Raw genomic sequence first — 26,978 nt, 5'->3', positions numbered from 1 at the left:
TGTAGGTTGGGGGCTGGCTGCACGTTCTCAGTTGGTGCTAATATTTTACATGGAATTCCTTATTTTCTTTTGTATTACTCTTATCAAACTGTATCAAACTGTATCAAAAACTGTATTGTATCAATATTTATTTTGTTTTCCCTAACACAGTAGTAAGATGACAGAATTCTTATTTTCCTTTTGTTTGTGTCCCATTTATAGCACTCCTATTTAAGAGTGCTTCTTCAGTGTACTGTATTTTGTATAAATTCTGAGAGCTTTATGACCTGCCAGTTGGACCGTGTTCACATTTTGAGTAGAGCCATGCAGCTTGGTGCTTTCTCAGTGATCACTGCTGAAAATCATGAAAGATTTTGTGATCCATTCGTGTAAGATTTATGAATACTAACAAGCCTTTTGATTATCATTATCTGGTTGGTAAGTGTAGAGTTAGTATGAATGGATGACCAGATTATTACCCTCTTTTTTTACCTGGCAGTAACACTATAACTTAAACCACAGAGAGTATGTATTCTTTTTGGCCACAGTGAATCAAAAGGTTGGTCTTGATATAATTTATAAATGAATGAAACATACAACCGTAGCAACTGATTTAATTGCCTCCAAGTCAGAGACCAGCAAGGGAAACTTGATTGTTAAAAAGGGGAGGAAAAAATCCTTAAATTTAGTAATGCAATTTTAACTAATTCCTTTATTCAACAAATAACTAATTATGTGCCAGAGAGACAAAAACAAGGTACAGTCCTCTCCATGTTTAAGGAGCTTGCATTAGAGTAGGCAGTCAAACTTCTCTCTGTCCTCCACAATACCTAGTAGAAGTCTTGTACATAGATGGCCAAAGTTAATTCACTCAGCAAATGTTTCTTGTGTGCCTACTATGTGCCAATAGTGATTGACAGGTGATGTCATATCTACAGCTGGTTAATGGTGCTTCTTGGGAATTGTAAATATGTCCATCCTTTTCACTGGTTACTAGAAATTGAAATTGGAAAATTGTCTTGCTTTCTTCTGGCATGTAAATATATAATGCTTTCCTAATTAGAGAGAAAGGGGTTAAATTAATTAAACTTCTCATAGCAATGTAATTTGTTTTTCATAATGAAAACTGTTCTGCCTCAAAAGATTTTCTTTTTTCTTTCTTTATTTTTAATTTTATTTATTGATTGATTGATTGTTGGCTGTATTGGGTCTTTGTTGCTGCGTGCAGGCTTTCTCTAGTTGAGGCAAGCGGGGACTGCTCTTTGTTGCGGTGCATGGGCTTCTCATTGCAGTGGCTTCTCCCGTTGTGGAGCACGGACTCTAAGCGCACAGGCTTCAGTAGTTGTGACACGTGGGCTCAGTAGTTGTGGCGCACAGGCTTAGTTGCTCTGCGGCATGTGGGATCTTCCCGGACCAGGGCTCGAACCCGTGCCCCCTGCATTGGCAGGTGGATTCTTAACCACTGCGCCACCAGTGAAGTCCTAAAGCACGTTTTTTAAGGACTATTTTTTTCTCTTTGTATATCCTACAAGTATTATTGAGATAGCGAATCAAACAAAATTTTTAAACAAGAATTAGCCTCCAACTTGCCAATTCTTTGTTTCAAATAATTTGATGTTTTAGACCAGTAGATCTTAACTAAGGGTGATTTTGCACCTGCCACTGCTGCCCACCCCCCACCCCCCCACCCCACAAGGACATTTAGTAGTGTCAGGAGACATTTTTGGTTGTCACAGCTGGGTGAGAAGTTACAGGGAGGCTGCTGGCATCTAGTGGATAGAGACCAGGGATGCTGCTAAACATCCTGCAGATGCACATGACAGCCCCATACAACCAAGAATTGCCTTAATACCATGGTTTAGAAATCCTGTTTCAGAGAGTGTACTTTGTAGTCAGTGTTGAAAAGCATATATCATTATATATAACATGTAACACCAAACTATAAGAGACTAAAAGTAGTTATTTCTGTCTGTTTTATTTACCAGATGGCTTTTGAGTGCTGTCTCTATGCCAGGAGATAGGAGTTCCAGATATTTTGAAGGCATAAGGTCCCAGTTCTCAAAGAGCTCACATTCTAAAGATAGAGATGATATGTAAACTAAAAAATTATAAAATAATATGCTAAGTTTTATAATAGAGCTAAGAAGTAAATAGCTTTGTTTGGGTGCATCAGAGAAGACTTGACAGAGGAGGTAAAGCTTGAGTAGTTTGTAGAAATTCTGCTCAAACTTGGAACACTCATTCAGATGCTAGTTAGGAAAGGACAGCCCAAGCAGAGGGAACAGCATGTGGAAAAGCCTGGAAGTTTGTGAAACAGCAAGAATTATAAGTAGTTTATTATGCTTAAATGAGGCTGGAGTTTTAGGAAGAGGCCTGCCTTAGGAGGGCCTTGAAGCCAAGGGGTTTGGAATTTTCCTGAGGGCAGGGATGTAATATAACTAATGCCCAGTTTACAGAAATCATTCTGAAGGTTGTACACAGGATGGAGTTAAGAAACCCTCTGAGAGAATAGTTTAACTGACCCAATAAGAGATCGTGATGGTCTGAAATAAACACAGAAAGATCTGATTGTTGGGACTTGGTATCTTGAATGTTTTGAATAGTGTGGGAAGATGTAGATGGAAAATGTAGATTAAGAAGATATAGGATGACTTCCACACTTCATCTTGGGGATTTTATGGGTGCTGGAGCCATTAACCAGGGTAGAATTAACACGGGAGGAGACAGCAGATTTTAGAGAGTGGGTGATGGAAAAAAATGTTTTCAAACATGTTATCTTTGCAGTATCTGTGGACCATATGCTTTTTGCCCAGGAGCTTATTGAATACATGTCTGATTACGATTATTAGAAAAGACACAGAAGAAGCATTGTAGCCTAGGAGTGAAGAACTCTGTTTCTTAGTAGTTTGCCAGTGATTGCTTAAAAGGCCTTGGAAGTATGACTTATGTTTTTCATCTGTAATGTTTGGAGCATGGCAATGGAAACATACCTCTTAGGGGTGTTGTTATAAGTGATAGTGAGCTAAAGAATAAATAATTGACTATTAAAAGGCATTTGATATATTGTAGTAGTTAAACATTCTGGGGACTATAGCAACTGTTTACCAAGATAAATGTTTATATACCCAAGTTAGGTTCCTAAGATCACTCATTCTGATGGCCTTTGAATAACACTGGCTGAATTGCATGGATTGCCTCTGGTGTGGTTTAGATAAGCTTTTGTTTTTTGTTTTAGACTTTTCATTACTCTAGCATGGTTTTTCCCTGCTTTTTGCATTAGAAGAAAAATGTTGTCTTGCTGTTTATAACCAAACATCATATGTTTATACTTCTACTATTAAAAAATAATAAAATAAATACTACCTTAAAAGAGTTCACTAAAAATGCATTAGCTAATAAACATGAAAAGAAAAACAATTGTAAAACATTGGTCATTTCTGGGTTGTTTTAATGTTCTTCATTGAGGCTTCTCTGTCCATGAACCCTTTGAGCAGGAAGCAATATAAGGTTTCTTCTGATTGTTACTACTAACACATTGTAAAGATCTTTTTTCTTTAATCTATTTAGTACAGGATCTATTTAGTACTGGCCTCTGTCCCAGAATACCATCAGAGATAAGGCTATTATCCTTTCATTGAGCATTATCCTGGGAAAGTCTTTATAAAATTGAACTCTGTTGCACCTGCTGACCTCCTTTTTTAAATGAAAAAAGGGCGGGGATGGAGATTATGTTCACTGAATTCAGATGGAGCAGTGTGTTTGACAGCACTGACACAATATGCTTTAGTTAGGGCCTTTTATACTGTGCAAATCGATTCCACCTTGGACTCTAAAAGAAGTAAGTTGACAATTCAGATCAGGAAGTTGATGATCACGTTGGGTGCTCTGCAGTTATTGGCACAGTTGCTATTTTTTCATGAGCAATTCTATAATAGGACTCCCAGTTATTTTAGAATTAATCTAAGATGTTTGCTTGCCATTGCTGTCATATTTTCTCTAAAATTGCTATAAATAGTATCTAGTTCCATTATCTTTAAACACAAAAGCCTAATTTTAGAAGAGTTAGATGCTTAATATTCATGTTTAACTTAAAAAAAAGAAAGTCATTAAAATGAAGAGAATGATTGAAAACAATTTTAGAAACTTAGTTTTCTATTGAGTCTATCTTAAGAGCTGAAGAAACTTGAAGAACAGTGCCATGTAACTTTCAAGTATCTCTTTAAAAATATTTTACACTGTCAAGTTACTTGAATTATTTTTATATAAAATAGATGCTACATGTATTTATGTAAATGTGCTATTAAGGCCCACGTATTCAAACACTTAGCAAGTTGGTTGCTGGTTTAGGGGCAGCATTACTGAATTAAATGCAGGTTTGTGGCTTTCTAAAAGTGCTTTTGATTGAAAGGACCAGATATAAATGAAACAAATCTCCCAATTTTGTTGTCCCAACAAATCTTTTTTTCTATATTCCCTTCTAGTTCCTTCTCACATCCTCACATGATGTTTCCATAATTAATCCAATGTTAAAGTCTGCCTTCACATTATAATTTAAACATTTTCCATGGTGATACAGTGCAAAATCTCATTATTGCTATGATATAAATGCAAAGCTATTCTGTTTGTATTTAATAATGAAGTATTTGACCAAATTAGTAACCTCGTAAGCACTTCAATTAATGAAATACAAACAGTTTACATGATATAATGTAGTAGGTCTCAGCAAAATTAGAACTAAAGCCTAGATCTCCTTATTTAACAGTATCTGTTGTACAATGAATCTTACAGTATTCTAGTTGCTGTGTTATAAAATTAGCAGGTCAGTTAAATAAGACTTATCAAAGATAGGGTGTACTGTATCCATTTGAATTTTATGTATTATTTAGATATATATTAGCCATATAGTCAGAGAATAACCAATCTAGGACTGAATTTAAGCTGTTTTAAACTATCTGAAAACAGGGAATCCTTTGATCAATTTATTGATTTTATCAATTAATTCAGTTTATTTACAGTTACTGTTTCCTGCCTTTTAAATAAGGAAAAAGTAATATATTATCTGAATGCATATGTGCTATATGCAATAATTTTAAATATTTAGTAATGGAGAGCATCAGAAGGAGAGATGGCATATGTAGCTGAAGATGGGTTTCGTAGTCAAAGAGATCTAGGGTTTAACCCCAGCATTACTGGCTTAGCAGCTGTGTCACCCTGGACAAGTTATTTACCTTGTCTCTTAGCCTCTATTTTCTCCTCCGTCAAGTGGGCTTAAAAAGGCCTGCCTAATGGAGTTATAGTAAATAATATAATTTTTATATATGTTGAGAGGAGAGACTCACCCCACTGCATAATAGGAGGAAAGGCCAGGTCCTCTATCTATCCCAGCCCTGCTCTTGGCGTGGGGAAGAGAACCAGCCTCAGGAATGGGCTGCTTTCAGTCTAACCCTCAGAAGCACTGGGGCTGGCAAAAACTCTTGGTTTCTTCAAGAGGATATTTTTATCATGTTTCTTTGGTTCTGTTGTTTGAAGACATTCCTAAACACAGTTTGGTCAGTTACAATGAAAAGTTGACTCTTTATTTAAAAAGAAATATGTGTATTTGTATGTCATCTTGTGTAGGGCCTGAGTTATTACCCTTAATATTATTAATTAAAATTTATATATAAGTTACCAGAGAAAAATCTGTTTCAAATGATTGAGAATTGATACTATAGACCAAATCAGACTTTTATTAATTCTATAATGTTTGAAAGTTGTATATGTTGAGTTAATATTAACCAATAAAATAAAGTTAAAGTGAATTAATAGAAGAATTTATTCAGACTCTGTTCTGCTAGCTAACATATAGCTTTTCTTTCAACAGGCTCAGCCCTATGCAGCTACGACTTAAAGCCTTCTGAATATACTACATCATCAAAAGCTTCTGTTCTTTGCCCCAAACTGCCTGTTCCAGCGAGGTAAATTTTATTGTATTTTGTTAACTTGTGACTTCTGTTTTTGTAGGTAGATTTTAAACTGTATATGTTTTTCTGAGAAAAGAGTCACTTGATGATACCTGTTGCCCAGTTTCAGTGCTTTTACAACAAAGTTTTAAAAGTAGTAATAGAAATGACATTGTGAATTTCACATCATTTTAAAACACACACACACACACACAGGCAAACTACTTTTCTCATTCTCAGCTATTTTAAATTTCTTTTGGGGGCTCACTTTTTGTTTTTTTTTTAATGCCATAGTTTTAAGTATACAAAGCTGCTGAATCATTATAAAACCCACAACAAAATTGGAAGCCAAGTCTCACACTCTCCGAAGATTCTTTGAAGTTGGCCATACTTACTGGTATTATTTTAAAATTTTCTTTGTAAGTTTAAAAAATATGTCAATGATTATTCTCCATAGTTTATTTCAAGCTCTATCCTTTAGGTACATTCTCTATAGTAAGCTGTTTGTCTTAATCAACAAACATTTATTGTTAAGTACCTACTGCGTGTAATGGATGCAAAGATGAAACAAGAAATGGTCTTTGTTTGGAAGGATCTCACAGTAGTTTTAAGTAAAGCAAACTTTAAAATTATAAATTGATTTTTTTAAAAAAGGAAATAAATTCTCAAGCATTGTGGAATATATCCTCAGAATTAGGTATATAGTTTTTGGAGCATGTCTGATCTTGAGAATCTTAGCATATATCACTAACCATGTATGACATGAGTATTTCCCAGGAATATTGAATCAAAACCACTTTTTACTGTATCTCAGTGTGTTATAGCAAGCTATTAGCTAAAATTCTTATCTTATGTCTCCTTTCCTTCAACTTGCTTATGGGTGTTACTTGCGCTTTATTAACTTGAATTTGAAATTTTCTGTTGAAAAGACGACAAAGGATATATCAGTTTAATTGATTTCCAGCTCTTTTAGTACTGTCAAGTTGCTATTGAAATTAAAATTTAAAGCCTACAGACATAAAAATAATGGGACTGTTTTAAAAGATACTAAGTAGGAGGGACCTACAAATTATGGGCTTAGACCAGTAGGTAGGGAAACTCCATTCATGAAAATTGAGAATATTAGGGAGGCTGAGACAGTAAAGAAAGGAGGTTCTTTGAATAGAGAAAATTATCAATGTAAAAACAAGAAAAGCTCTGTTCTCTATTCAGCTGCTAAAGCCTATTTTAAATGCATACTTTGAGTATAGAGTCACTATTTTAAGGCATAAGTATATTATAAAAGGATAACCAGAAAGCCGTGGTATGAGAATGAGGTTGCTCTGCTCTAGTAATAATATGGGTGGGCAGTTCATACTTCAAATCCTCCGGCACCTCTGACCTCTGACTCTACCATGTTGAGGACTGCCTGTTCCTGGTTATACTGGGTGATCCAGTCTTGGCTGCACACTCATGGATGTCTCACATACAGCATCCTAAGGGCATTCATTCACTAGGAGACAAAACGTAGTATTAGGGGCTTGGGTTTTAGAGATGGACAGGCTTGGCTTCTAACAAGGTTATCCACTAATGTTTTAGTAATCCAAGATGCAATGATGAACCTAAACCCTGTGAAAACCGGCTAGGTACTATATTTATATTGTATTTAAAGATCCTCACATCTTACTTAGTCGTTCACCGTCTATCACTTTTGTCTGAACTCAAGTTGTTGGAAGGTAAAAGAGAAGCAACAGTTGATAGAAGGAAGGCAAATCAAGATCTTGTAAATATCATCATCTGGTATTTGGCAAAGTGAAAGGATCAAAAAACAAGAATAAATTTGTTTTAATAAAAAACTTAGGGCACTACCCTGTTTCACACACAGTGTTAGGTTAGCTACCAAATCTCCAAAGATGAGTAAGACCTAGTCTCTGTCCTTAAGAAACTCTGTCCTTAAAAAAGGGTAGGGACTATGCTTTGATTGACTTTTCTATGTGCACCAGAAGACCAGCACTAGGCAAACCTGTGATGCAGGCAAATGGCCCTCAGCATCTTTTATGTCTCCTTTGCTGTCTCCCTGGGAGCACAGCAGTGGGACAGAAAGAACTGAACTTTGAGTCCAGATAGGCCTGGGGCTGAAATCTGTTCGACCACTTTCTATTTGTCAGCTTAAGCAAGTCTGTTAAGCCCTCAGTAAACCAAGTTTTCTCATATGTAAAATGGGACTATCAATACCTCTCCCATGGAATTGTCATAAGGATTAAGTAAGATAATATGTGTTAAATATTCATTATTGTGCTTGGCATTTGGCTTAGGAACTATTCGAAAGCCTTCCAACCTTCCTGGGTACCCAGGAACCTTCTGCAGGTGAAGGTGCCTGTTTTAAAGAAAAGCAGTTGTAAACTAATTTGCAATAAAACATTAGTGCCACATAATTTCCAAATGGTTACTATTCGTAAGAGCTTTTGAATTTTAAAAGCAAATGCCTAGAAAGGGCCATATTGTATCCAAATTCAGAACTCTACTGGTGACATGCTAAACATAGTAGCAACAGGGAGTCTAGCCAGCCCTTATACTTACAGTGCTTAAAGGTTTGGGTATAGCTAGAAAAAGTTGCAATACTAGAAACAGATTTCATAAGTTCAGTTTATTCATCAAACATTTATTTTGGTACTTCCAGATGCCAGAAAGGGTACTTGCTGTTGAGGAATTAACATGATATGGAAATAAGAAAATAATAGCCAAGAAAAAAATATTATCTATATTTTTTAAGTGAAGGATTCAAGGTGAATTAACATTTATAAATCATCTATTGGATGCCAAGTACAGTATTATGTTTCTCATATGTACTGTCTCACTTAACCCTCACAAAAGCCTATAAGGATACTGTCCCTAATTTATAGATGAGGAAATAGAAAATAAGAGGTTAAATGGGTTGCCCAAGGCCACACAACTAATTGTTGGGAATCAGAATTTGAATCTAAGGTCTTGTAAAGTCTATACCACAGTTAGTTTGAAGGGAAAAAAGGGAGTATAGGAATGAAAGAGGAGAGAAAAGAAATAAAATGAAATATGTGAAAATCACTGCACATTGCCATTAGATTCTTGATTACTTATTTCCTGCCTTTGCTGTGCTATAGAGATATTGCCAAAACCCTTTATTTTATTCTTTCTTAAATAAAACTTTTAATGAGAAGTCTTGTGTAATTGCTTATTTATAACCTGAAGTTTTAAGATAATTGTGTGAAGTGCAAACTCCTATCTTCTCTTACAAAGGCATATGGACAAGATATTAGGCATTGTTTGTCATCATACTTTGAGGGAGCTCATTAACTGTGATAGTCTGGACTTAAAGGCAAATGGGCAATATGTTTGCCAAGGTAAGATACAATTTTCCTATGAGTGGCTAATTTTAAAAAAATCTTTAAAAGAGTCATTATAAATTCATTTTGTTCTTGTTGACTAATGTTTCAATAAAGTGAAACAGCATCGGTTCCTAATGAAACAACACTGACTTCTTAAAGATTCAATATTCTGTAGGCTTCAAAAGGTAGAAAAACTTACTGTAAATAGAATACTTTATGCTCGTTCTCTTAATTAAGAAGCACAGAGTGTGTCATTTAGGTTAGACACTAAAGTAGAAGTGATCTCATATACTAGGTTCTCAGAAGGGTTATTTTCTGAGAGGTATATGAAATCAGGTAACATCTTAAATTCATCATATCACATGGGATTTAAATGGTAAAATATAAGACAAACCATTTCAATGCCATGATTACTAAAATTTTTTAAAATAATAAAATAAAATAATTCAAACAAAATAATTCATGACTAGTCAAGTTGTTTCTGTTTGGGAAAGAGTTGAGAAAAAGAATGACAAGGGAATCTAGTACTTTTCACTTTAAAGCTAAGTATTTAATTTCATTTTTGCTGTTGTGTCCAGATATTATCTTCGGTCTTGTTTGCCTTCTATTTCTGTTATTCCTTACCACTAAGAGCAGCTTTTGACCATTTTGACCATCAGCTAAACAGTATAATCAGCGTGTGCTATTTTTATACCTTTAAATTTAGAGCTGTCAGGTTTTTTTTAACTGACATAGATTGAATTATAAGGCAAGGGACTGTTATTTTATTCCAGTTCTTTGAAAGATACTTGTACAAGTACTCTTTCTAATTGGTCAAGTGTTTATATACAGTAGACAAATGACTTGAAAGCGTAAGTTCAAAACTGATATTACTCAGCTTTTCCTCTTAAATACAAATGAAGGATTAGAATTGTAAGACTATAATCTTTCCCTTTTCAAATCAGCTATCCTCATTATAAGTATGAAAAGCAGAAAAATACGAAAGCTACTGGGCATCCTGCTTCTACTAATTTAGAATCATTGATTTATGGGTGGACATTATTATTATTATTAAGATGTGAAAAGACTTAATAGAGGACTTACTTCTACTCTTTCAGCTAACAGAAGGAGGGACTGAGAAAGAGAGATGAAGTGACCTGTGTAATGTAAGGAGAATCACCCAGGGCTTTTGAACCCAAGTCCAGTTTTTCTTTATCACAATTTCCACTCTCTTTTGGAAATGATGTATATTTGAGTATAAAAATACATCAACATCCTGTTAGGATATGGGAGATTTAAGTGGAGCCACCTCTGGACAGAGGATAAAGTTTACGGTTATATGACAGGAAAAAGGAAACAGGGGAGCAGGACCAAAAAAATTGGTGGGTTTTAAAAACAGACCATCAGTATCCTTAAGGTGGATGTATTTTATGTTCAAGGTTGGAGGCAAGTGAGTTAAACTGAGATGACATCAGAGATGTAGGGTAATAAAGCAGATGAAGATGTAGACAGTCATGGAGCAGAGAGGACTTTGGTTTTGAAGGACAGAGAACCAGCCTTTTAGTTAAAATACGGTTAAAAGTCCTTAGACAGGGACATTAACCTGGCAGGGACAGTATCTAGACAGTATCAGGAAAAAAATAGTTGTAGGTCACAACACAGTTGTCAAGTTTAGAGGTTTCTGTCCCAAGTTAGCCTCCATTGAGTAGGAACTTCTAGTTAATCTTTTTTCATTCTTTCCTGTCTAAACTCCATATCACCTAAAAGTATTCTGTAATTTAATGTCTTTTTAAATCATTAGTAAAACAGCTTTTGGTCAAAAAATGGTGACTTACATACCTGTAATTCAAGCATTACTCAGAATGCTCTGGCTTTCTGCACTTTGTGACAAAATATCAAATCTTTGGTATTGTCTCTCACCAACACCATTTTGGAGGTGTATACAAATACACCCACACATCAAAAGAGGCAATTTTTAAAAAATGAACATGCATGTCATCATCATTTTTGGATACATTTTACTTTAGAGCATAACTAAGGTAAGGCTAGATCTTTAAAATTATTTTATTTTGCTCCATGAAGTTTAACATCGCGGAAGATGTTGCTTATTCTTACTCCCAACGGTGCTCACGTACCAACATTTAAGGAAAATCAATATATAGTTCACTTATATTCTTACTTGAAAAGAAATATTCTAATTGTTTTTTGAGGAAGGAAACAAAGGTAGTGTTTTGCTTTGGGTTATACAAAGTTCCTTTGCTGAGATTAGAAACCTTGGGATTTTATTTGGTGTTCAACCACGTAATCTTATTCACTAATTTGACCAAAATACAGTGCCAATCAAGAATGAGAACACACTTATTTCAGTCCAGTCAAAAGTGTTATGTTACACTGTGACTGATAGTCCTACAAATAATTCTGACAATGTGGGATTCGTGTTAGTAATGACTAAATTTTAACTTAATGCACACATAAATGTGTGTTTGTGCATAGGCGCATGTATGGGCTCTTTTAGAATCCAAATAAGTCACAACTGAGGGCATGTTCATAGAGCTTTGCTTAAAATCTCTCACTGATTAGTGCATACATGTTCTCAGAAGCTAAAATAGAACCATGTTATAACAAGCTATATTTATGTCATGGTTTATACATAGCTATGTTCCTTCACAACTGAAAGCTGCAGTCAGTATAAACCTGATATAATTGATTCCCTCTTTTTTGGACACAAATAATCTCATAATAATAATAACATACAAAAAGAAAAGAAAATGGCCCAGAATCCCATGACCCTAACAAATCAGAGATTTTTCATTTCTTTATATTTTTTCCTGTTCTCATTCTTATGTATATATCTTTTATACAGAGATGTAATCATCACATTAGATATCAATTTTTGGGTTTTTTCCCTTGTACTGTTAAATCGTAAGTTCTTCCATACATTAGTATTCAAAGTTATTGTTTCAAATAGCTGCATATTATGCTGTATGTTGATGTCTTGGTATGACTACTTTGTATGAGTTATTAAGCTTGTGCCCCAAATACCTTTTTTAATCTAAGGTTTTGTATGCTGTTCTGAGAGAAGAAATACTCTATTAATGGTGGCATGTTTCAAGCAAAAGTATGTTTGTTTTTATTTTTAGATAGCTTATGGCAAAAATTCATTTTCAGTTCAATGAAGTATATGTTTGTAAGTTTTGCCATCTGCCCCTTGATTGATAGATGTGTAGGCTGAGGAGTTTAAGTGTTTGGTTTTGCTTTTAGTATGTGTGTATGTGTGTGCATATGTGTGTGTGTTTCTTTTCAGAAGGGGAGGGTAATGTCTTCTGTTGGAATATGCACTCCACCCTCTGATAAGGCTTGTGGTAAGATGTGCATCATGCCCCATGACGGTCATCTTCATAGCATTAAGCTCACAGCTCTTAGCTCCCATATGATGTGTGGAGGGTGGACTGTATTGCAGTCATATTCACCTTTCATTTGTGTGTTTGATGTGGCATTTATATTAAGTAGGAGTAATTTTTTTTCTGATTTTTTTTTCTTGTGTCACCAGTGCACCTATTCCATTCTTCCATCGCTGTGCTCCTGTGAACATTTCCTGCTATGCCAAGTTTGCAGAGGCCCTGATCACCTTTGTCAGTGACAATAGTGTCTTACACAGGCTGATTAGTGGAGTAATGACCAGCAAAGAAATTATATTGGGACTTTGCTTGTTATCACTAGGTAATTGTTTTTCTCATTATTAGCTATTGCATAGTACTGCAGTAGAAGACTGTTCTTTTAACCAAAATATGAATACTGCTGGGGATACTTGGAAATTGTTTAACTTCCCATAGCCAAAATAATTGTTTCAGAATATATATAGTTATAAATAGATACATATTTTTAAAAGAATATAATATATCTGAAACTCATTTCCCTTCTTTTTCTCTCATTGGAGAAAACTGGTGTATTCCCAAACTTTGATTACAAAGGCTATAATAACCTTTAATATGATAATAGGAGGTTTCTAATATCAGCACCCCTTTGTTTTTAGTTTTGATTCCAAAAGGCTTACTTGCTTATAAAAAGAGGCTACATATTCTCTTTTATATTTCCATCAAAGAGCAAGATTTCTGATATGTTTGGATTATGTAATTTTTTTCATTGCTTCAATTAATATCTGTATTGCTTGAAAAAGTAGGAAATCTCCACTTGTTAGCCATTTAGTTTTTTGGTCAATAAATAGATAATAAAATAAATAAAAGCAAATAAATTTTATTTTCAAGATGTAAATTCCCTATATTATCCTAGAACTATATGTAGCCATATCAGAATTTATAGACTTTTTTAGTTGGGAGAAGTAAACTGTAGTAGGAACCAAACAACTATTTTGTTATATAAGTAAAATGAGTGTTTATGCCTGTTAACACCAATTATAGTCATTGAGAAGTCTAGCTATATTTCTGTCTTGTCATTAGAGAGTATTTTCTTTTTGCTTAGGTAGTACTTGACTCAGTTGAAATAATGCTGTCCATATGAAAAGCTATTTCTGTGATATTTGAAACGCTCCCATCTGTTTTTGGTTCCTGTACATTTATTGCAAATGTGAGTACCTTAATAATGTTACCTAGTCACAGGTCCCAACCATTTATTTGGCTTTGCAAATGGTCCAAGGAAACTTGATTATTAGTCTAGCTTTATTTAAAAATTTTTTGATTTCTGAAATAGTTGAATCAACTTGAACCAAGAAAAAAAATCCAAACCTAAAATAGTGTTAATAATGTTGTTAAGCCATTGGAATTCCATTTTTTATTAGAATGGTTTACTTTGAAGGTTTAAGATCTTTATTCATTTGTTTGTGAAATGGGACTTTAGATAATTAAAGATGAACAAATTATGATTTCAGAAATGAATTTCCCCATGCAAGGGTTAAATCTTCTCAGTTTCTTTTGAGATTTTCACTCAAGATTTTGGCATGTTGGAATTTAACTTGGGGTGGGTAGAGGAGTTGGTTAAATAACTCAAACTAAGCTTTGCTCCTTTTTTGAAGAGCTTCTTAGTCAGGACCCCGACCTCAGTTGAGAAGTAACGTCAGAGGAATTTTGGCTTCAGTAGTTTTCAGGATATTATTCTATAGAGTCAGACCATTTCTTGGAGTTTTAGAGGAGAAACAACTAGAAAAAGATAATATACCATCTGGCTTGTTGACCGAACATCAGAGAAGTTGGTCCTGAAACGCATAGGTGACTCGAGGAAGTGTAGCACCTAATTTAACTGATGTCTGTCTACATGTGGTAATTTTTCCGGTCACCAACACGGCATGTCATTCTCTACACTTTGTGTGTCAGCATCTATGTTTGCATGTGAGTTCTGATGTCTTCCTGTGGCAAATCCACAACAGTTCTGTGCTGTTTTTGAGTCACCATATACATTTGCATATATTCTTTTCTGTCATTTATAAACCCAGTTAGGTGCCTTTGGTTTTAAGTGATGCTGTTCAAGTGGTACAAGTACCAAAGTCAAAGTACAAAAGCAGCCAGTTTCCTTTCTTACCTAAATTGGAGTCATGAACTTGTCAAGAGCAACAAATTATTTCCCTAGGAGAAAACAATTGAAAGAGTTTCTCTTTATATTTTCTAAAGTTTTCAAATGATATTCTGTGTGTTCTTTATCTTCCCTGCAGTTCTGTCCATGATTTTGATGGTGATAATCAGGTATATATCAAGAATACTTGTGTGGATCTTAACAATTCTGCTCATCCTGGGTTCACTTGGTAAGCTGCTTATTCCTTTGTTTTTTAGTAATTAGAATTGAGAGTTCAAGTTTGCCTTTAACAATCCCTCAATTCAGAACTGTTTTGGTTATTTTAAATAATTTTCCTCTTGTAAGGCCTGTGAATTCGTTGATAAAATGTAAAGACAGGTAAGTGGATTACATTTAAGTTAGTTCACTGTGAGATCACTAAATCAAATAAAATGGGAAGGTCAGTGGCTTTTGGAATGAGAGCAAGTGATATTTTTAAAAGGGGACTAACGTTTTTCTGTCAATATCAGTTGGAGGGGGAGAGTACAACTGAAAAGAAAGGAATTGAGCCTCTGTTCTGCTCCTGCTTTTGAATTTTCACTTGATTCTTCCAGTGCTCCCTGCCTGGCAAATGAAGGGACCCTTTCTTTTTATCTTGCACTTTTTTAAGGCCTAAATCAGCCATTCTAAGGTGTTGAAATTCTTTCTGGTTGAAAAGTGTTCCTGGCAGGATAACTCTGTCGGGGTGGGGGTGTGTTTAAAATTTTGTTACTCATTTTTCTGTCTATTGACATTCTATTTTGTTTTCATGTTAGTGTTTCTAATGAAACCTTCTGAGTTTTCTGTGTTTATTGTCTTAAAAAAACATTTCCCCCTCCCAATTATAAATGTCATACCTACTCATGGTGTCTAACTACTTCCATGGTAGAAAATAGAAATATAGGAAAGAAAATAAAAGTTTTATTTCACATGCTACATCTTCTCTTTAAAGAGTATTTACTTTTGCCTTTAAAAATGTCATAATTGTAGGGACCCACCTTCAGTTCACCAGTGTTAGCATTTGGAATCCAGACCTTGATATTCATATATATATGTATGCATGTGTGTGTGTATGTATATAGTATAAAAACGTTTTAACCCAATATGAAACTCTTTCAGTAGGAGAATTTGCCACCATTACGTTTACCTGGTATGTTTGGTCTTACTGATGTCATCTGTTTTATGTTTTCCTTAAATTTATGCTTCCTTATTTTGTTTTCCCTATCTTTGCTGTATGGAATTATGTTTTCTTTGGTTGTTTTCACCCTGGCTTTGGATGGTATAATTTTATTTTCACTTCTTCAGTTGGTAACCCATACATTTTCAGAAAATATTCTTCAGTCTAGAATTCTATAATTATTAAAGGCTGAAATGAAACAATACTTGTTGAGGTCCCCCCCCCTTTAAATTTAGCATAAACTTTCCTTCCTGTCTAATCCTACTCTCTTCTGCCCACTCGCACTTTTTAGCTCTTGTTAAATATTCTGAGTGTTCATTATTCAGGTTATTATTAAACTTAAAATATTATTTGTTGTACTATATCTTTTCAAAGAATTTTGCTTACCTTTGCCTTGAGGAGTTTCATAATTATATTTATTTAAGTTCTCCTGTCCTGATTTTAGTGAGAACTACTGGTCCTGTTTTTATTTTTATTATTTTTTTTAATTTTTATTTTATATTGGAGTATAGTTGATTTACAATATTGTGTTAGTTTCAGGTGTACAGCAAAGTGATTCAGTTATACTGGTCCTGTTTTTATAAAAGTTCATTCTTGAGTTCTAAATTTCAGTTCATATTTGTTTTGACTGGAATCTGAGTTCAAGTAACTTATTCATGAAAGACTTATGGGTTGTAATATTCTGAATTCTTGGTTATCTAAGATTGCCTTTGCCTTCACATGTGAATATTGAATTTGTTGCATATAAAAGTCTTAAGATACAGTATATTGCCTTATGTCTGTACTTCATTTCAGAGAAGAACTTTGAGACCAGTCTAAATTTTGTTCCTGTGCCCATAACCTATCTCACTTACCTAGATGTTTATATAATTTTTAACTTATCCTTACAACTTAAAATTTTTGTCTAGTTCAGAATCTTAACTCAGTTTGCCTATGATCTATTTTTTGGGGGAATCTTTTTCAACTTTGAAAAGTTTACTTTATTTCTATACTTGTTTCTTGTTTCCATCCTGGTGGTTTTCTCTTTAAGATCCTTCTTACTCTCCTGCTATCATCTCCTAAATTATCATTTTAATCCTTTTGTCATTTTCTTTACATTGAGGAAGAACTCTTCAAGTTTATCTACCATATCACTGATTTTGTTTTCCTTGGTGTCAGTCTGTACTTGACTACTTAATTTTGTTATCCCAATTTCATCTTATTTGTAGGTCTTCCTTCTCTCAGCCATCTTCCTTTTCATTTCAGTTTGTAGCCTTCAAATCTAATTCTGTGTTTAGATGATGTCTTAGTCAGTTTGGGCTGCTGTAACAAAGTACCACAAGACTGGATGCCTTATAAACAGCAAACATTTATTTCTCACAGTTCTGGAGGCTGGGGAGTCTAAGATCAAGGCACCAGCAGATTCGGCATCTGGTGAGGGCCATCTTCCTGTTTCCGGCCATCTGATTGCTGTGTCCTCACGTAGCAGAAGAGGGAAGGAGCTTTCTGGGGTCTCTTTTATAAGGGCACTAATCCCATTCATGAGGGCTCCACATTTATGGTTTCATCATCTTCTAAAGGCCCCACCTCCAAATATACCATATTGGGGATTTGGATTTCAGTAGATGGGTTTTGGGGAGACACAGCGTTCAGTTCATAACAGATGGATAGCTTTTATAATAAAAGTAGATTTGAATCCCAGCTCTCCCACTTACCAAGTATGTGACATTTGGCATGCTGCTGAAATTTCCTAAATTTCAATTTCATCATTTGCAAAGTGGAGCTAATAATACCCACTTAATAGCATTGTGTTTAAATGTGGTTGCAACTCTTTGTGCTAATTCCTGGCACAAGTTTAAATGTTTAATTAATGATATCTACTGTGGATGTTACGAACAATGCCCTTGATGTCATCATTATTATCTCATTCTATTTTCCTTGAACTTCAGGCTTTCTCTCAACTTTTTATTTCTGTTTGTAGAGAACGTATTTTATCCCATTTTTTGAGGATATTAAACAGTTTTCCAAACAGTTTTCTTGTACCTTCAAGATTCCAAAATGGAAGTAGCCTTTCCCTTTCTCTGAAATATTCTTCATAGACTCATGTTTGTTTTGGTTTGTTTAATCATCTTCCATAGAAGAAACATTCATGCTTAATATTTGCCAACAGGTAGTTGGAATTTCCCTTCGACACTATTCACTCTTGACCTGAGTGCACATGGAGGTCGGGTTGATTTGCATAGATCTCAGCCCAGTTGCTTCTCTCCCAGGCATTCATCTCATCCACCGATACATACACATCTCTACTCTGAATCTTCCATTTCCTTACCGTGGCCTACGAGGCCTTGCAGTATGATCTGGTGCCCAGCTCCTTCTCTGCACACATCTCTTACTGCTTTCCCCATTGCTCGTTGCTGTAGCTCTAGTGGCCTCTTCTTTTCTTGCCTGCCAGGCATGGCCCATATCAGCATCTTAGAACTTGCTGTTTCCTCTTGCCTGGAACACTCTTAGATAGGTTCGTAGATTGCTTTCTCCCTGTCTTTGATTCTTTTGCTCCACTAGCATCTCACCCCAGTGAGGCCTTGCTTATATAAAATTGTAATGCTTTCCCAGCGCTAGCACTTTCTATCCCTTACTGGCAGCTTTTTTCTTAGATTTAATATACTCTATTTTCACTTGTTTCCTTGTTTTTTTTGTTTCCCCATTACTCTGTACACTGCATGAGAGTTGATGTTGGTTTTTCACCGCTCTATCCCCAGCCCCTAGAACAGTAGCTGTAGGCACTCAAAGTGTTTGTCGAATGGGTTGAATGAAGGTGTCCAAAGCAGCTCTCTTATATGGAGGCAGGTCTGCCTCCCTCTTCAGTCTAGATCTCAGAATCTCTGAACCAGTCATGGAGATAAAAATTCCCATCCCTAGTGCCCACCGCTCTCCAGCTATCAAAGATTTCCTTTTTTTTTTTTTTACATCTTTATTGGAGTATAATTGCTTTACAATGGTGTGTTAATTTCTGCTTTATAACACAGGGAATCAGTTATACATGTACATATGTTGCCATATGTCTTCCCTCTTGCGTCTCCCTCCCTCCCACCCTCCCTATCCCACCCCTCCAGGCGGTCACAAAGCACCAAGCTGATCTCCCTGTGCTATGCGGCTGCTTCCCACTAGCTAAAAGATTTCCTATCTTTGTTCCTACCTTTGGTGGGAACTACTCATTTGATCTTCATTTATTCATTGTACAAATATTTCATCAACTGCATGAGTGTATCCTCACTAGGCACTAGGGTTACTGTACAACAGAGAAGATCTTTGCCTTCCTCAGCTTCATTGCTGATTTCTGTAACCCTTACTTGCTTCCCATAGGCTCCCTAGTTTAAGCAGGCGCTGAGGCTCTCTTCGTGACCAGTTCCTCTCAGGGGTGTCTGTCCTTGCTGGCTCTCTCTCAGCTTCAGAGTTGATAATAAATACAGTTAAAGGAAGTTTATTTGATACAGTGAGAGATTTGTAAGTGCCTAATGTGGAAGATGTAAGTGGAGTCATTGGCGTTCCCCTTATGCTGGCAAAAAGTTACGGCCACGCACCTCCCAGCCAAATGGATTGTTGCTGTGTTAGTCCACGATGATGTATAGGAAGGGGCCAGAAAATTGAGGATTTATGTTACACATTTTCTTGTGCCAGTTATTGCAAAAACAATTGTTTTTTTTTTTGTCTGCAGGTGGCACAGGTGTACTATGGTGGCTATATGCAAAGCAAAGAAAGTCTCCCAAAGAAACAGTTATCCCTGAACAGCTTCAGGTAGCTGAAGACAATCTTCGGGCCCTCCTCATCTATGCCATTTCAGCTACAGTGTTCACAGTGAGTACAGGCCTTGGTGTATCTTTCAGGTTTATGTTTTAATTTATAGATCATTAATGAAGCAGAAACTCATGCTTAGCCATTGCATGCCTAACCATGATCCCTATTGGATGAAATCTCTGCCCCACAGTGTATGACATGCTCAGAAGGCTTCAGAAGGCTCCCCTAAATGATGAGTGCTATTTTATGTGACATTTTATTCTGTGCTGCCTGCTTTTTGAGAGGGAATTTTCACCTAGAGTATTAATTATCATTTTCTAGTAAGAACATACATCTTATTGTCATGAGATAGTGTAATTATAGAAAAGTCTATTAAGAAATAGGCTACCTAGTGTCATTCCATCTACGTATTCACTAAGTATTTCCCATTTTTCCCTTTTAACAACATTTTCCCTTTTAACAACATTATTTTAAAAAGAGAGGTGAGCTTCACTAACTAGTATAATTATTATAATAATTGCAGTAAAATTATTCATTAACATGTGGTTCAATAATCTATATTCATATCTTTGGTTCATCTCCTTCTCCTCTCTGAAAAAAGGGGAAAAAAATCTCAGTCCACTTCTTGGAGCAATCCCAAGCTTTTCATTGAGCATTAGAAACTAAAAATAAAGCCATCGTAAAACCATTGGTGCCAAAAGATTTTTGTTTGCTATCATTGTACAAATATTTATTAATCATCTTTTAAGTACAGTTCTCTGAGCCAGGTGCCAGGGCAGAGTGGGGAGTGACAAAGGATAAATTTGACATGGACCCTGCTTGTAAGGTGCTTTTGGTCCAACAAGGGAGATGAGGTATAAGTTCTCTGTGCTTTTGTGGTCATAGCATATTGTCTTTTCCCCTATTTTCAGAGTGGCAAGCATGTATCTATTTAAATAAATTAAGAGTCTCATCCTGATGACAAACAACACGTTTTGATTCATAACGAGTGGAAAAAGGGAAAGTAGAAGAATTAATACATCTAGGATATATTAATAAATTGAGAAACTCTTTTATGTTTAGCTTTAAAAGACATTTTCAGTATATAATGAAAAATAAGGGCTGCAAGAGAGATACAGACTGTTAAAGCGTTATTGGGGTTCCAGGGAATGATACATCCCCATTTTGGAATGAAAGGTTATGTTAAAAATTTTCCACCATTGTTCAGTTCCTGTTTTTACTGCTTAAAACAGTAGCTGGAATCTTTCCATCTGTTCTCTCCTACAGGTTATCTTGTTCCTCATAATGTTAGTCATGCGCAAGCGGGTTGCTCTCACCATCGCCTTGTTCCACGTGGCTGGCAAGGTTTTCATTCACTTGCCACTGCTAGTCTTCCAACCCTTTTGGACTTTCCTTGCTCTTGTCCTGTTTTGGGTGTATTGGATCATGACACTTCTCTTTCTTGGCACTACCGGTAAGAAGACATGTTACTTCTTTCTTTTAGTAATGAAACTGATTTGCATTAAAATATTTTAAAACATCAGAGAGGTATAATTCTTAAGACATTTATGGACTAAGGTCTAACAACCATCAGAATTAGCAATGGTTATGGCTCTTCAATAACATATTCCCCATTCATGATTTTTAGAACATCCCAGCAAAATGAGTCTAAACCAGGTAGGGCCTGAAATCATATCCAGTTTCAAGATGGTTATGGATTTGAAGTAAGTTCCTGTACTGACTCAGACATTTGGATTCATTCTAAGATGAACTGATGAATGCAGTGCTGCTCTGGAATTGCCTCAAACTCCAGTTATAGCCAAAGATCAACTTGCTTCCTTGGGACTTTCTAGTTTGGAAATGACCTGAACCTATGTAGAGCTAGTAGTGATACAGTTCACAGTTAGACTCCCAGACTTGCTTGTAGCCATACTTAATATCAAAGGTTATGTATGTCTAAATGGAATTAGTTATGAGGAGTGGTATAAGGATAGTAAGCTTATATGGAACTGCTTTGGCCATTCAGCACACCATCACAATTGAAAATAATATTAATTTCTGTACTTTGCTAATAATTTAGGTCTATAATTATTGGACAAGTAATACCTCTGAAAAAAAATTGAAGTGTTTGAAAATTCATGCCTACACTAAATAACTGATAATGTGGTAGGAACTATATTCAGGGACTTCCCTGGTGGTCCAGTGTCTAAGACTCTGAGCTCCCAATGCAGGGGGCCCGGGTTCGATCACTGGTCAGAGAACTAGATCCCACATACCTCAACTAAAGATCCTGCACGCGGCAACGAAGATCCTATGTGCCGCAGTTAAGACCCAGTGCAGCCAAACAGATAAATAAATATTAAAACAAAAATCTATATTCAAATAGAAAAACTTTTAAAAGCTATATATGATGGCTTTGAGGGTCCCTTAATGTAATAGCACTGTGATCATGAAGTCAGTGGTTTGGGGATAGGGACATATTGTTGGAAATTAGATTAATCTCTTAGATTTAATAGCCATACTTATTGGTTTATGCTTTATGTGCTCCTTCTTTCCTTCTTTGATATTTTCCTAGGCAGCGCTGTTCAGAATGACCAAGGCTTTGTGGAGTTCAAAGTTTCTGGGCCTCTGCAATACATGTGGTGGTACCATGTGGTGGGTCTGATTTGGATCAGTGAATTTATTCTAGCCTGTCAACAGATGACTGTGGCAGGAGCTGTGGTAACATACTATTTTACTAGGTGAGAATTTATACTTGTCAGAAAACTTAACTTGTAACTACATGGATGGACCTAGAGGGTATTATGCTAAGTGAAATAAGTCAGACAGAGAAAGATAATAACTTAACTTGTAACTACATGGATGGACCTAGAGGGTATTATGCTAAGTGAAATAAGTCAGGAAGAGAAAGATAGTAACTTTGTATAGTGACCGATGATAACTAGACTTATTGTGGTGATCATTTTGTAATGTATAGAAATATTGAATCACTATGTTGTACACCCAGAACTAACATAGTGTTGTAGGTTAATTAAAAAAAGAAAGAAAGAAAGAAAACTTAAGATCATCTAAGTGGTTTTGTCTAAAGGAAATGGAACTGAGACCGGTAAGAGTTCCATTTCTTTAAAAAGTAATTGGAAGTGAATATAACAGAATGTGTAGTTGATCATTCTGTGAGGTAGGAAAATGGGAGGTTATTATTTTATTCTTTATACTCTTCTGTAGCTTTCTCAAAAAATTAATTAGAACCGCAGGTCATGCTACACTTAAATTACATTTAGCAGAAGAACGAATCTTGTAGTAGTGTCTTATGTACTTTTGCTTTATATAAACGTCCATCAAAGGATAACAAGTCTTTTTAATTTGTATGGATCAGAACAAGTATTGTGACTTCCTTTCCTAACTTCCTAGCTGAGTATACACTACAATAGGCCTTACAGTTTTCTATTATAATGAGGTGCCAGGCCTAACATCTTTTTAAGTTCCATTATCTGATTCTACAATTAACCCCATAACTATTTGCTAATAAGAGCTTTCAAAGCACAGTTTTATTTAACTTAAAGTGTTACAGCATAAGAACCCCATGAAACTACCATAAAGAAATGAAACATTAATTTTACATGGTACATCTGTAGCGTTTATATTACTTTGCCATTTTGTCATAGAGCTAGAATAAGAAAAATGAACTAATTTTTCACTCTTTTGGACTCTAAACCATCTCTGTGTTTCCATCTTGGTCTTTTATATAGGGATAAAAGGAATTTGCCATTTACACCTATTTTGGCGTCGGTGAATCGCCTTATTCGTTATCACCTTGGTACTGTGGCGAAAGGATCTTTCATTATCACATTAGTCAAAATTCCACGAATGATCCTTATGTACATTCACAGTCAGCTCAAAGGAAAGGTAAGGAAAAACCCTTTTCTGGACTTTCTGTGGGCAAATTCCAGAACTTCAGTTCTGCATGTAGCAAAGTTCCCAGCGATATTAAGTCCAAGTGCAAATGTTTTTTTTCAAAGTCCTTGCCTAATAGAATCTAATTCTTCCCTTTTGTCTCCCACTCTTGCCCTCTGTAGTTTCCCCAAATGTCCTGTGCTTCTCTTCCTCTGTGTGGACTCAACACGCTTTCTTCCTTGGAACCTCCTTTCTGTCCTTGACTGCAGAAATACCATGCATTTCTACATAGCTTAGCTCAAATGCCCCCTCTTCCTAGAAGCCTCCCCCGAGTCCTCTCACCTCCCAAGTGATGTCTTCTCTCTCTCTTCCCCACTCTCATAGCACTAGTATCTATATCATATTCTGATTCTAATTGTTGTTATGTTTAGCGCTTTTTTTTTCTCCTACTAGATTATAAGTTCCTTGTTGGTCTTATATACCTTATATCTTGTATGCAATAGGTACTAAGTAAATGTTGAATTGAACTGATTAAAAATAATTCAGCCATTACATTTTGAGGAAAAAAAGGGTGAGTGTGGAGGTTTTGAAGCATAGGTTGTGATTTTTCTTAATTTTTATTTTTCTAAAATTTAGAATATTCTATATGATATGGTTTGATTCTTTGGTCTTTAATTATTTCCATTTTTCATTCTTTCCAGGAAAATGCTTGTGCTCGATGTGTGCTGAAATCTTGCGTTTGTTGCCTTTGGTGTCTTGAAAAGTGCCTAAATTATTTAAATCAGGTAAAATGTTTTTTTGGTTTTTTATTTTTTTGTTTGTTTTTAATTGTCATATCCTTTCTGTGTTTCTTTTTTTTTTAATTGGGTTATAGTTTTTTTACAATGTTGTGTTAATTTCTACTGTACAGTGGAGTTCCCTGTGCTATACAGCAGGTTCTTATTAGTTATCTGTTTTATACATATTAGTGTATAGATGCCAATCCCAATCTCCCAATTCATCCCCCACCTGGTGCCAAGGTAAAATGTTTTAAAAATACATTTAACATTCACTTTCAAAGATAGGTTCATTGTTTCTTCTTCCAAGATAAAGTTATTGAGCTTAAGTGAAAGATGTTTTGTTTTTCTCATGGTGTTATACATTGTACCTTGATCACGTATAACTGTTTCAATCATATTCTTGTTTTTAAACGTAATATATGTTCTTACCAAGGCTTATTATTAATTAATTGTAGTACATTGATAAAATATTATTAGTGTCCATCTTTCAGGAAAGACATTTATCTCTTATCCCTTAATTCACATCCTTTCATCTTTGATTTTCTCTGAGAATCTGTCTACTCTAGCCACAGTTCTTTAATTCTTTTAATGCTTTTTGAAAGCTTTAGTGAAAAGCTGTTGTGACACTTGCTCCTTTTTGCAACTGTCTGCTATTGTTCAAAACTAGCATGCTCTGTAGGCCGTGGGGTTTTTTTTGTTTTTGTTTTTTGTCTGACTGCTGAAGACTATGATACTGGCCTGGAAAATATTATCAAAGGAAGTGCTATTTCTAAGGTCAAATGGAGGGATTGATACTTATGGGGTAACAGTTCTTAGCGGAGTGGGTCTTTCTGTATCTGAGCATGTAGGACTCTCGCTGTGAAATACTCTGTTCATCTGGGTTGGTTTTTTTTTTTTTTTTTTTTTAAAACCACTTTTCTCCAGTCGCTGAAAATCAATTCTAATGTACTGATGCCCTCATCTAATGGACCAAAGATAAAAATTGACTTTCTCACCATTTACCTTTAAGTGATTGCAGGGTAGCATTGCACTTTCCATTCATTCACGGGTAGTCAAAGGGTAGGAGTCCAATGGTGATGGTGTTGAGCTTGCCTGGAGTTTGCTTTATTGGAGTTTTATGGTTAATATGATAAAGTAGGTATGACATTTCATTAGCAAAATACATTCTTGTAGCTCATCATACTCTATGGATGTAAAGCATTTGGAAGGTTATTATTAAAATAATTAGTAACAACCACAACATTCTGAAAAATTATGTCCTTTAAAATTTGGTTTGGGACCAAGTCATCTTCATCAAAAAAGTTGATGGATGCACTAAAGATAATCATCATTACATTTGTATCTGTCACTAAATAGCTTATTCTCAGACATATGGGCTAACCTCAGCTCTCTGTTTTCAGTTCGCACAGGCACCTTTTGCTCTCGCAGTTTCCAGAATGTTCAGGGAAATAACTTCCTTCCAATGCTTGACTGACTCTTACTGATCCTTAATGATTCTTCCTGAGCATCACCTCTAAGGAACTTTCCCTCATTACCCCAGCCCCTCCTCTGACTTTCTACAACACCAGTTCATACCTCTGTGAAAACACTAAGAACACTCTATGGGAGTTGTCTGTTCACTTCATCTCATCCTTTAGACTTTTATGTCCTTAAAGGCAAGACTTATTTTTGTCTCTCCAGAAACTGTCACAGTGCCTGGTATACAGTAGGTGGTCTTTAACTGTTTTCTGAATGAATGATTAGTTAATCAATGAATATTTGGACTAAAAAAGACTGAGACAGTGATATAAAACTCTAAGAATCTCAAAAAGGATATGTGCAGTTATACTACAGGAAGAAAACAAATCACATCATGTCAAGATGGTCAGTAACCAGGTGCAAACATCCAAAGTTTTCAGCTCATTCCAAACTAAACATTAGTCAGCAGTTTAGTCCCAGCAGTCCTGAGATGTATATACAAATTACAAGTTGGTCTTTCTTTTATAGGTTTTGTCCATTTTGCATCCTCATTAGGTAGGCATGATGTCTGAAGATTCAAGGGAGGCATCAAAATAGTAGTAAATCAAATATGGGAGCAAAGGTTTAGGGAGAGTGATTCTGAACTCATACCTGGTAGCTCTCTTTGGGAATATGAAGCGTTGCGATATGGGAACTGGTTACCACTGGAGCTTCATGTCTCTTGTTTTCATAGGAATTTTATTTGAAATGAGGTCAACATATTGAAGACATTAGCATACTTCCTGCCATGACAGGTTAAGCATAAATACGAGTTACCAGTGGAATTTTTTAACCCTTGTTCCTGTGAAATGTTTCAGAGCTGGATAGGCACCCATCTGTTTGAAGTGTTTAAGATGATAGGGGTCATGGTGGTACTGAATAAATGAGCTCCAGAAACTTTTCTAAACTTTGAGAAAACAGGATATAAGAGTATGATCTACTAGTGCAAGAAGGGACATTTTTAGTGCTGTCACACACATTCGGCAGTTGTAAGCTTAGTGCTCTGCTAGAGATGAAGCCATAGCTGGCCCCAAGATGATGGAGTCGACTCACACCTTTCGTTTTGTCTCCTGTATTGTATTTATCATTGCTT

At 35.6% G+C, this 26,978-nt stretch overlaps 1 protein-coding gene across 4 annotated transcripts in view; it reads left to right on the top strand.

The window, feature by feature from the left end:
- SLC44A1 (solute carrier family 44 member 1) overlaps positions 1-26,978 on the top strand; it is a gene marked incomplete at its 3' end in the record, with an annotated part of 210,824 nt that overhangs the window by 102,644 nt on the left and 81,202 nt on the right. For all 4 annotated transcript variants that reach the window (XM_082842127.1, XM_082842128.1, XM_082842126.1 and 1 more), the window contains exons 5-12: positions 5,843-5,936; positions 12,795-12,964; positions 14,907-14,996; positions 19,657-19,796; positions 21,003-21,189; positions 22,291-22,456; positions 23,465-23,621; positions 24,311-24,394. In XM_082842127.1, the coding sequence (XP_082698253.1) occupies positions 5,843-5,936; positions 12,795-12,964; positions 14,907-14,996; positions 19,657-19,796; positions 21,003-21,189; positions 22,291-22,456; positions 23,465-23,621; positions 24,311-24,394 (1,088 nt within the window). The remainder of the gene's footprint in view (positions 1-5,842; positions 5,937-12,794; positions 12,965-14,906; positions 14,997-19,656; positions 19,797-21,002; positions 21,190-22,290; positions 22,457-23,464; positions 23,622-24,310; positions 24,395-26,978) is intronic.

Source organism: Leucopleurus acutus, assembly GCF_964270905.1.
Source record: "Leucopleurus acutus genome assembly, chromosome: 7".
Taxonomy (NCBI): Eukaryota; Metazoa; Chordata; class Mammalia; order Artiodactyla; family Delphinidae; genus Leucopleurus; species Leucopleurus acutus.
Note: the sequence above shows the minus strand (reverse complement) of the source record. Positions and strands in the feature narration are given on the sequence as shown.